This window comes from Amblyraja radiata, chromosome 19 (assembly GCF_010909765.2).
Source record: "Amblyraja radiata isolate CabotCenter1 chromosome 19, sAmbRad1.1.pri, whole genome shotgun sequence".
Lineage (NCBI taxonomy): Eukaryota > Metazoa > Chordata > Chondrichthyes > Rajiformes > Rajidae > Amblyraja > Amblyraja radiata.
The window spans coordinates 20,728,408-20,739,530 of NC_045974.1; the positions used below are offsets into that span (position 1 = coordinate 20,728,408).

The window sequence follows — 11,123 nt, forward strand, 5'->3', positions numbered from 1 at the left end:
TTCCTTGGTGTGATGTGTGTGTGTGTTTTTTTATTTGAAAATGGTAAACTTATAAACTGTTAGCGATGTGATGAAGTTCTTGGTTGGTCATCGCATGGATCCCCACACGTTGGACGTCTGCATTGTTCCACACTGCTGCATGCATGCACTGGACCGCATGCGGGGCAGCAGGGTTGTTGGACTTGAATATATCACTGTGTTGTTGAATCCGTCAGCACTCAGAGTTACATGAAGGTGTGCTCAAGAGGAATGAGAAGTGACATTGCAATGAATTCTCCTTATGGTTTCCAGTGTCTGATCTGCTTCCCTGATAAACTCATTCCTGATGAACTCAAACAAATGTGTGTGTGTGTGTCTGCATGCGCTCTAAACCCTTTGGAACGTTTATCAGGGCTGTATTTTTCACACAGAGAGTGGTGAATCTCTGGAACTCCCTGCCACAGAGGGTAGTCGAGGCCAGTTCATTGGCTATATTTAAGAGGGAGTTAGATGTGGCCCTTGTGGCTAAGGGGATCAGAGGGTATGGAGAGAAGGCAGGTACGGGATACTGAGTTGGATGATCAGCCATGATCATATTGAATGGCGGTGCAGGCTCGAAGGGCCGAATGGCCTACTCCTGCACCTAATTTCTATGTTTCTATGTTTCTAAAGTTCCACAGAACATAAGAGCAGTCCAGCAATAGAGCAGGCCCTTCTCCCCACAATGTCTGCACCAAACATGATACCATGGCCAACTCTTTTCTGCATGTACAAAATCCATATCCCTCCATTCCCAAGAATATCCATGTGCCTATCCAAAAGACATTGCAGGAAGGTTGTGGAGGATTTTGAAAAGGATACAGAGGAGATTTACCAGAATGATGCCTGGATTAAGGGGTATTAGTTACAGTTTAGTTTAGTTTATTGTCACGTGTACTGAGGTACAGTAAAAAGCTTTTGTTGTGTGCTGGCCAGTCAGCGGAAAGACGATACATGATTACAATCGTGCCATCCACAATGTAGAGATACAGGATAAAAGGGATAACGCTTAGTGCAAGATAAAGTCCAGTAAAGTCTGATTAAAGATAGTAGGCTAGGGAGAGGTTGAACAGACTTGGACTGTCTTCTCTGGAATGCCTGAGTTTGGGAGGAGACCTGATGGAAGTATATACAATTATGATCATTATAGATAGGGTGGATCTCGGAACCTTTTTCCCAGGATAGAGAGATCAAATACTAGAGGGCATAGCTTTACGGTGAGAACGGCAACGTTTAAAGGAGATGTATGTGGCAAGTTGTTTTTACACAGTAGGTTAGTGAGTGCCTGGAGCGTACTGCCAGGGGTGGTAGTGGAGGGAAATATGATCACGGCATTTAAGAGACCTTTGGATAGGCAATTGAGTATGGATCATGTGCAGGCAGATAAGAGTTGATCTTGACATCATGTTCGGCACAGACATTGTGGACTGAAGGGCCTTTTCCTGTGCTTTGCAGTTTCATGTCCTATGAAAGGCTAGCGCGGGGGGAAACACTCACAGACAGCCCGCTCACAGCACCTGGTTTTATGCCATAATGTTTGAACCTGCTTCAACCTGAACTAGGTTGTGTCCGTTCAGAAAATCAGCCCTTTGTATGTAGTTTTGGCACTTCCACAGTGTACCTGCAGCCTTCCAAAGGTTTAGAACTATACCAATAAACATTAACTGGCTCTTTCGCAAATGTCCACATTTCATTTGGTCAAGATTGCATGCATTAATCTAGGAACTCTGTTTAAACCCTTAACATCTCACCTTGGTGCATTGCTTCTTCCATTTTCTTGCTTCTGCACGCAGTTTGCATTAGTTGATTTTGACACCAGACCAACTATGCTCTGGTTACCAGTGGGACAACTTGCTGTTGCCACCACCGTTGTGTCTCACTTTACTCTGCTGAAGTTTTACCGTGTGTCTCTTTCTCTCCTTAGTTGCGCAGTAAGGATTTGTGATTTGTATTTGTTCATCCAGGTAAGCTTTCATATGAATTAAAGCATATGAAGCTTATGTTATCACCTCATTTGCGTTTCCGGGGCTGATTTCCCTCTCATTTGCGCAGAGCAGGGTACAAAGTGCTAAAGCATCATGGAGACTTTTAATCAAATTCCCACCTTGGCTACTTCTGTCCTTTCAAAATCATGTATCTCCTGCCCCAGAAAATTGACATTTTACTACTCTTTAATCCAAATACTCATCTGTCTGGTCCAGAACCCAAGTCCAATTGGCAACGATGCACAAAAGTTGGGATGGCAACTTCCAAGATGGGAAGAATTCAGCAAGTGATAAGGCTAATAGAAGGCAAAATAGTGGCCCAGCTGGTAGAGCCACTGCCTCACAGATCCAGAAACCAAGGTTCGATCCCATCTGTGTTGCGTTTTCACATTCTCCCTGTGACCGCATGGGTTTCCCTTGGATGCTCAGGTTTCCTCCCACATCCCAAAGAAGTGCGAGTTTTCAGGTTAATTGGCTTCTGTAGATTTCCCCTAATGTGTAGGCAGTGGATGAGAAAGTGGGATAACATAGAACTTGTGAACGGGTGATTAGTGGTCAGAGTGGACCCGGTGGGCTGATTCCGGACAGTATCTCCAAACCAAATTAAATCTACGATCATTTAACCATTATATAAAGCTCAGCTTACACTCCTTCAGACAGGATCATTCAGTCAGCATGGATTTATGAAGGGGAAATCACGCTTGACTAATCTTTTGGAATTTTTTGAGGATGTAACAAGTAGAATGGATAAGGGAGAGCTTGTAGGATGTGGTGTATTTGGACTTTCAAAAAACCTTTGCGGGTCCCACACAAGAGATTAGTGTGCAAAATTAGAGTACATGGTATTGGGGGTCGGGTATTAACATGGATAGAGAACTGTTGGCAGACAGGAAGCAAAGAGTAGGAATTAACTAATTATTTTCAGAATGGCAGGCAGTGACTAATGGGGTGCGCAAGGCTTGGTGCTGGGACCCCAGTTGTTTACAATATATATTAATGATTTGGACAAGGGAATTAAATGTAACATCTCTAAATTTGCGGATGACACAAAGCTACGTGGCAGTGTGAGCTGCGAGGAGGATGCTATGAGGCTGCAGCGTGACTTGAATAGGTTGGGCGAGTGGGCAGAAGCATGGCAGATGCAGTTTAATGTGGATAAATGTGAGGTAATCCACTTTGGTGACAAGAACAGGAAGGCAGATTATTATCTGAATGGTGTCAGATTAGGAGAAGACGAGGTGCAACGAGACCTGGGTGTGCTTGTACATCAGTCACTGAAAGTAAGCATGCAGATACAGCAGGCAGTGAAGAAAGCCAATGACATGTTGGCCTTCATTATCGAGAAGATTTTATGATCAAGGTCCTAATGCAGTTGAACAGGGCCCTGATGAGACTGCATCTGGAGTATTGTGTGCAATTTTGGTCTCCTAATTTGTGGAAGGACATTATTGCTATTGAGGGAGTGCAGCGTAGTTTCACCAGGTTAATTCCTGGGATGGCGGAACTGACGTATGATGAAAGAAAAGGTCGACTGGGCTTGTATTCGCTGTAATTTAGAAGGATGAGAGGATATCTTTTGGAAACATATAAAATTCTTAGAGGATTGGACAGGGTAGATGCAGGGAAAATGTTTCCGATGTTGGGGAAGTCCAGAACCAGGGGTCACAGTTTAAGAATAAGGGGTAAGCCATTTAGGACTGAGATGAGGAAAAAAGTTTTCATCCAGAGAGTTGTGAATCTGTGGAATTCTCTGTCACAGAAGGCAGTGCAGGCCAATTCACTGGATGCGTTCAAGAGAGAGTTAGATTTAGCTCTTAGGGCTAAGGGAATCAAGGGATGTGGGGGGAAAAGCCGGAACGGGGTACTGATTTTGGATGATCAGCCATTATCATATTGAATGGCGGTGCTGGCTCGAAGGGCCGAATGGCCTACTCCTGCACCTATTTTCTATGTTTCTATGTAACTCAGTCTGAGGAAGGGTCTCAACCCGAAATGTCACCTATTCCTTTTCTCCAGAGATGCTACCTGACCTGCTGAGTTACTGCAGCATTCTGTGTCTATCGTTGGTGTAAACAAGCATCTGCAGTTCCTTCCGACACCCTCAGAAGTAATCTTGGTTCAACACTTGAGGAAGGGGAATTTAGAATGGTACAATACACTTAATGTGACTAGGGGTGGGAGTGTGCTTAAGGTGGGCATAAGGGCAAGGACCCCCTGTTCATATTTATCAAGAGTTATGCATTTCCTATTAATCTATCATGCAAATGTTTCAAGCTCCCCTCCCAAATGAATTAAACTTCAACTGTGCACTCTGACGACAGGAATTGTATTCCCTTAAATGCAAAGTCATTGTTATCACAGCAAAGAAGCAGGCCCTTCAGCCTGCCAATCCCATGCTATACTACTGGTCCCATTTATCAGCACAGCCTCATAATTTGGCCAGCACAGTGGCGCAGCTGCCTTACAGTGCCAGAGACACAGGTTCAATCCTGACTATAGGTGCTGTCGGTACGGAGTTTCCACATTCTCCCTGTGAATGCGTGGGTTTTCTCCGGTTATTGGGATTTCCTCCCACATTCCAAAGACGTGCAGGTTTGTAGGTCAATTGGCTTCGGTAAAATTGTAAATTGTTCCTAGGATGCAGGACAGTGCTAGCGAATAGGTGATCGCTGATCGGTGCAGACTTGGTGGGTCAAATAGCATGTTTAAAAGTTTAATAGATGCTTCGCATAATCTTTTTCAAATCATCTGAAAGTCTGAAGATCTCATCAAAGATTTGACAGTGATGATAAGATTTTAAAGCATAGGCTAAGAGGAACATTGTCTCTGGACTAGAGTCCAGGGCATGGGGCCAAATCCTTAGCTGAGCCATTTCCTCATAAAAATCTAATGGGAATTTCAAAACGGACAGATTATTTTTGGTTGAATGTTTTTTTAGATTCTGAAATCAAGGCAGTGATAAGAGAACAATGCCAATTGTATTTCCTCCTTCCTGCTCCTCCCCATTGCAAGACCCAGAAACGGTGCCCAGATTCCTATCTAAGATGCCAGGAAAATTTCTACTCAATGTTAATTTTATGGTGTGACCTTCCAAAACACTCCCATCTTCCCAAGGGAAAATTTGGCCACGTCTATAGAATTAGAATCATAGAATTCCATGAGTAGATCTGAACGGTTCTTCCTCTTTGTTGTCAGGCTTCTGAACGGTCCTTCCATAAGCCAGTAAGCTAGGGTGCTGCCCGATTCACCTCTACCCCATTGCGGACATTGGACTTTGTCTATGGAACTGATATGCTACAATGCTGAGAACTATATTCTGCACTCTTCCCCTTTATGCTATTGTACTTGAATTTGACTTGATTGTCGTTATCTACAGTATATCTGATCTGAATGGATAGCTTGCACAACAAAGCTTTTGACTGTATCTCAAATACATGTGACAATAATAAAGTTGAAACTATAGCTCAAGTGTCATCCCAAGGTCCCCTGGCCGGTTTTGCATAGCAAAATTCGCGTCAATTCATGCCTCCTGTGTGGCCCGGTAATGAATGACACCGGGACCGAGGTCGGTGTGCACACTGGAAACAGACACATCCATCCCTCTACCCTGTGGGTACGCCCCAGTCTCCAGCCTTTGTTGGCACAGTTAGCACTTGAACCCTTGCATTTGAGAGGAGAATTGGTCCCTCAGTGTTATATTATTGTGTGTGGCCTACCCTTCATCATCACAGTGAGGTATTTGCTGGTGGAACGAGATGAAGTGGTAATATCATCATGTGCATTTTAACATTTATTTGAAACTAATGCCAATCTCTAGCACTTTTAACTACTTCCAATCGAAACACCATGGAAACTATACGGAACCTGTCTTGGTGCAGACGGCAAGTGGTGGATTTGGAGGTTTGTCTGGTTTGGGTAAGCTGGTGAACTTTTTGATTAAAGTTATTCAAAACTCATTATTTTGGGATGAGTTGAAAAAAGAAGAGGAATTGTTTGTTATGTTTGTTTAGGCTTCCTTTGTACACCAATATTTGTTATAAACTGTGTATATTCTGCACCTTTGTTCTTGATTTGAACATGTAACCTGAGTTTTCACTGGAAAGCAGGACCACAGGAGTGAAGTCAAGAGTGTTTAGTGTCATATGTCATATTTGGGCGGCACAACAGCACAGCGGTAGAGTTGCTGCCTCGCAGTGCCAGAGACCCTGGTTCGATCCTGACTATAGGTGCTGCCTATACGGAGTTTGTATGTTCACCTTGTGACCGCGTGGGTTTTCTCCGGGTGCTCCAGTTTTCTCCCACACTGCAAAGATGTGCGGGTTTGTAGGTTAATTGACTTTTGTAAATTGCAAATTGTCCCCAGTGTGCAGGATTGTGATAGTGCACTGGTCGGTGCGGACTCGGTAAGCCAAAGGCCCCATTTCCATGCTGTATCATGTCTAAAATAAAGTCTAAATGTCCCGAAACGGAAAATGAAATTCTTAGTTGCAGTTTTGCTGGAGTTGGAATTGCTGAGAGGTCCCCAACTCTAGGTGGACCTTTCACAGAGTAGTAGGGGATGGCCCTTCTGTCATGTATCTTCTGTCTGATCCAATGTTCAATGTCTGTTCCTTAATCCCAGAAGGAAATTATCCAGTTAGTATCATTGTTTACTATAATCAAATTGACGCTGCTTTTCCATCATTGGAACATTGAGCATACTTCAGACTGGTTAAAAGTCAGATATATAAACGCTTATTATCTTCAGCCACACGCTATGGTACTCCAGCATGCTGTGTCTTCTTTTGTAAACCAGCATCTGCAGTTCCTTGTTTCTATATTTTATAGCTCCACTGCAAATTCTCTGAGAAGATCACCTCCTCTCTCCCAGAAGGGTCCAGACCAGAAAGGTCATCTATCCATGTTCTGCTGGGATGCTGCCTGACCCGCTGAGTTACTCCAGCATGATGTGTCGCCGTCTTCTTTATCTTCTTTCCTTAGTTCTGGCCTCATCACACACTGATGTCATTATTATTAAAGAGGCATAGTTATACAGCATGGAAACAGGCCATTTGGTCCAACTCGTCCAAGCTGGCACGGACACTTTAATAACTGGCACTGGCCACTTTAATAACTGGCACTGGCCACTCAAATCAGCTGCCCCGGACATTTTTATGATTGGTTTATTGTATTTTAACGTTGTGTTTTACCTGCTTTTAACTATTTATTTATACTGTTCCATCAGGGACTGGATTGTTTTTAGTGTTATTATGTGTGAAACGTTTTAAATTTCATGTGCGATGCTCCGCTATTCCCTGGGAAACGTCTTTTCATTTTGCACTGTACAACTGTTGCTTGCAAGATGACAATAAAGGTTGATTGATTGATTGATGCCCCATTCAATCCATGTCCAAGATGCCCCATTTAATCGAGTCCCACATCTGCATTTGGCCCATATCCCTCTAAACCTTTCAGATCCATCTAGCAATCCAAATGACTTTTAAATGAGCCAAGAGTGTTTGTCAAATGTCCTAAAACGGAATTATTAAAATCATATTGTACAACAGATACAGTTTTAATTATGAATATCACTGTCTGTAAGGTTATGGTAAAGACTAGACGAAAAAAATTGATAAACAAAAAATGAAGATGTTATACAAGTTCAACTGAAAACCATTTTGCTGTAAAATTTGTTTAAAAAAATGAGAAAATATTATGTCAAGTGAGTTTAATTGTCATATGCAATGGATCAATGAAATTATTATTATTTGCTGCATCTTTATAACACAAAATTCATACAATATTCATAATACAATAAGTTAATAATTAATAATACTAGGAGACCATCATAGTGCAATACCAAAGTCTGTATTGCAACCAAAGACACAGTCCATAGAAGATCACAGCTGATGAGGTTAGTGTTGTGCAGATGGTTGCTGGGGAGAAGCTGTTCTTAAACCTGGTGGTCACAGTTTTTAGACTCCTGTACCTTCATCCCAGCAGTGAGATGAGAGAGTGGCCAGGGTGGTATGGATCTTTGAGGCAGCGCCTCCTATAATACCTTCGAGAGTGGGGGAGGTCAGTACCAGTGATGGACCAGGCAGTGTTCACCACTCTCTGTAGTCTCCTTTGTTCCTGGGCGTTCGACTTACTGAACCAGAAGGTGATGCCAGCATTGTACCAAATGGACAGTTGGTCAATGAAACCCCTTTAGGTCTGGAATCAGAGTGGGTGTGAAAGATGAATAAAAGATAGACAGGTTTTCAACAATTGCCAATAAATAACTACAGCTTAAAGTACTGGACAAATATTCCCAAATATAAAGCAAATTAATTCATGAGGGGAACCAGATAAACCTAACACCGATATTTCGCAAGTTAATTTCAAACTGCAATGCCTCCTGTAGATCCCTTCCAGGGTGAGCGGGTCAGTACTTGTGATGGACCGGCCAATCAAATATTTGAAATTTCAAATGTTGAAATATCACATTTCAAATATCTTCCAAATATTTTCAGCGGTCACGGTGGCGCAGCGGTAGAGTTGCTGCCTTACAGCAAAATGCAGTGCCAGAGATCCGGGTTTGATCCCGACTACGGGTGCTGTCTGTACGGAGTTTGTACGTTCTCCCCGTGATCTGCGTGGGTTTTCTCCGGGATCTTCGGTTTCCTCCAACACTCCAAAAACGTACAGGTTTGTAGGTTAATTGGCTTGATTGATTGGCGTGATAAAAATGTAAAATTGTCCAAGTTGGCGATATGCAGAGTACTGCCCTGCCGACTGCAAAATTCAGGAGGTTCAAAAGTGATGGGGATATTGGTAAATCTTTTGCAAAATGGTATTGGTGGATGACTGATTTTTCCTGCACCATCTGATCCTGGTGTACAATGTTTGATTAAACCTGGTCCTTAAGACACCAGGTCTTTTAGGGAAGCTGAACTCTTGTTTGTTACCTTGCAGGTGGCTTCCAGTTCCATGAGCTGATGCTTCAGGGAATGCCGCTCGGTATCATCCGCTTATACATCGGCTCAGAGAGTGTATTAACCCCGCCGTGAGGTGGCCAGGCAACTCTTTCTCTCTCTCTTCTCGGATCCGAATGTGATTGTGGTTTATTGTTAGAGTTTGACTGTGCTTTCAATGTTCACAAACTTGCAATGGTTTGGCTTTGAGCTGCCAAACCGCATCTTGTGCACTGACCCCTGGACTTGGAGATGATTTAATATATAAATGGATAAGTGTAACAAGGTGGCTTGTTTTTCAGAAGGGGAAGTGGGGGAAAGGAATTATGTTTGTTTACAGACATCTAGAATAGAGATTAAGTCTTGCATGCTGAATTATAGTGCAAGTATTGAAAGATTGAGTAATGTTGTTATGAACACAGCCTATTAGTAGATTCTTCATTCAAAGGCGATAAAAACTTTGTCTATTAACAATTATGGTGTGCACAATCAATGTCTATACACTAATAGGCTGCCTCTGTTAAATGTGTTTGTTTGAAGATTTCTTTGATAGTCAATCCATGGTCTGAATGTCCTGTGTTAACAAGGCTCTTGCTGTGCACAGATCCCACTGCAATCCTCTGCTCTTTAACTGATTGTCACATTCACTTGCTCTGCCTGCATTCACAAACTACTTGTCCACCAAAGATAGACACAAAATGCTGGAGTAACTTGGCACGTCAGGCAGCATCTCTGGAGAAAATAGGCAACATTTTGGGTTGAAACCCTTCTTCAGACTGGGAGTCAGGAGAGGGAGAGAAAATGGAGACTCTGAAATGTTCTCCCAACTCCAAGCCAATGGAGACTCTCTCTTAACGCACGTTGTGTAAATCCCGAAAATTTTTAAACATCTGTCTCAAATCATCTGTGATTTTGAGTTTTCCTCTCCCCTGACTCTCAGTCGGAAGAAGGGTTTCGACCCAAAATGTCACCTATTCCTTTTCTCCATGGGGATATGTGGAGAAAGCTGGAACGGGGGTACTGATTTTGGATGGTCAGCCATGATCACATGGATGGTGGTGTTGGCTTGAATGGCCTACTCCTGCAACTATTTTCTATGTTTTTTCCAGAGATGCTGCCTGACCCACTGAATTACTCCAGCATTTAGTGTCTGCTTTCAGTGTAAAATCAGCATCTGCAGTTCCTTCCTGCACACTACTTGTTCACCATGTTCTGCAGACTCTGAAATGTTCCCCCAACTCCAAGCCAATGGCAACACTCTCTCATTACTCACGTTGTGTAAATCCCTCTCAATGTTAAACATCTTTCTCAAATCTTCTGGGAGACTTCTGTTGATGCTGATAGGTACCATTGTAAAGTGCTGTAACATCTTTATTGCGTAAATCTGGCTTTGAAAATGGTAAATAAATGCCTTAAATTACCTTTTGTACTTTTTTTTCTGCATTGATTATTGATGCAACACTGATTATTTTCAAAGGTTTAATGGTATTTTATTGTCACATCTGCCTAGGTACAACAACATTCCTTTTTTGCATACAGTTCAGTAAAGAATGTAACGATTTTCAACGTAGAAGTATCAACACATTAAAAACCACAGTAGACGACCAGTGGTTGCTTCAGGTCAGGGGCTGCCTGGCGTGGAGCAACATCCCCCCAGAGAATTCAGGATCTTGGATCCCTTGATTTATCCCATGGGTGCTACCTGCCAGAACAGTGGCGTTCTGGGAAAACTAGAATCCGCTAACTCATTCTCTCACTGACAAAATCCCTATAGCGGTAGTGACAGCACTTCGAAGGTGGAACGTCGAGATGGTTTGAGAACATCACACTGCTCCACAGAACAGAGGCATCATCTGATGGTCCAACACGTGCAGCAAGACCATCATCACAAGTCCATCTCCCATCATCCATCACGTTCGTCAGGTTCTCATAAGTTCATGATTTTACAGGAGCAGAATTAGGCCATTCAGCCCATCATGCCTACACCGCAATTCAATCATGGCTGATCTATCTTTCCCTCTCAACCCCATTCCCCTGCCTTCTCCCCATAGCCCCTGAAACCCTTACTAATCATGAATCTATCAATCTCCGCCTTAAAAATATCCCTTGACTTGGCCTCCACCATCACAAGGTATGATCATCCAGATTTTGTAAAGGATTTTGAGAAAAGTTTCTTCATTCTGAA

The 11,123-nt window shown here is 42.9% G+C and overlaps 1 protein-coding gene across 15 annotated transcripts in view; it reads left to right on the forward strand.

The window, feature by feature from the left end:
- Window positions 1–10,359, forward strand: part of mybpc1 (myosin binding protein C1) — a 94,474-nt gene extending 84,115 nt beyond the window's left edge. For all 15 annotated transcript variants that reach the window (XM_033037911.1, XM_033037914.1, XM_033037912.1 and 12 more), the window contains 2 exons: window positions 1,943–1,982; window positions 8,940–10,359. In XM_033037911.1, the coding sequence (XP_032893802.1) occupies window positions 1,943–1,953 (11 nt within the window). In that variant the 3' untranslated portion in view covers window positions 1,954–1,982; window positions 8,940–10,359. The remainder of the gene's footprint in view (window positions 1–1,942; window positions 1,983–8,939) is intronic.
- Window positions 10,360–11,123: the final 764 nt, after the last annotated feature.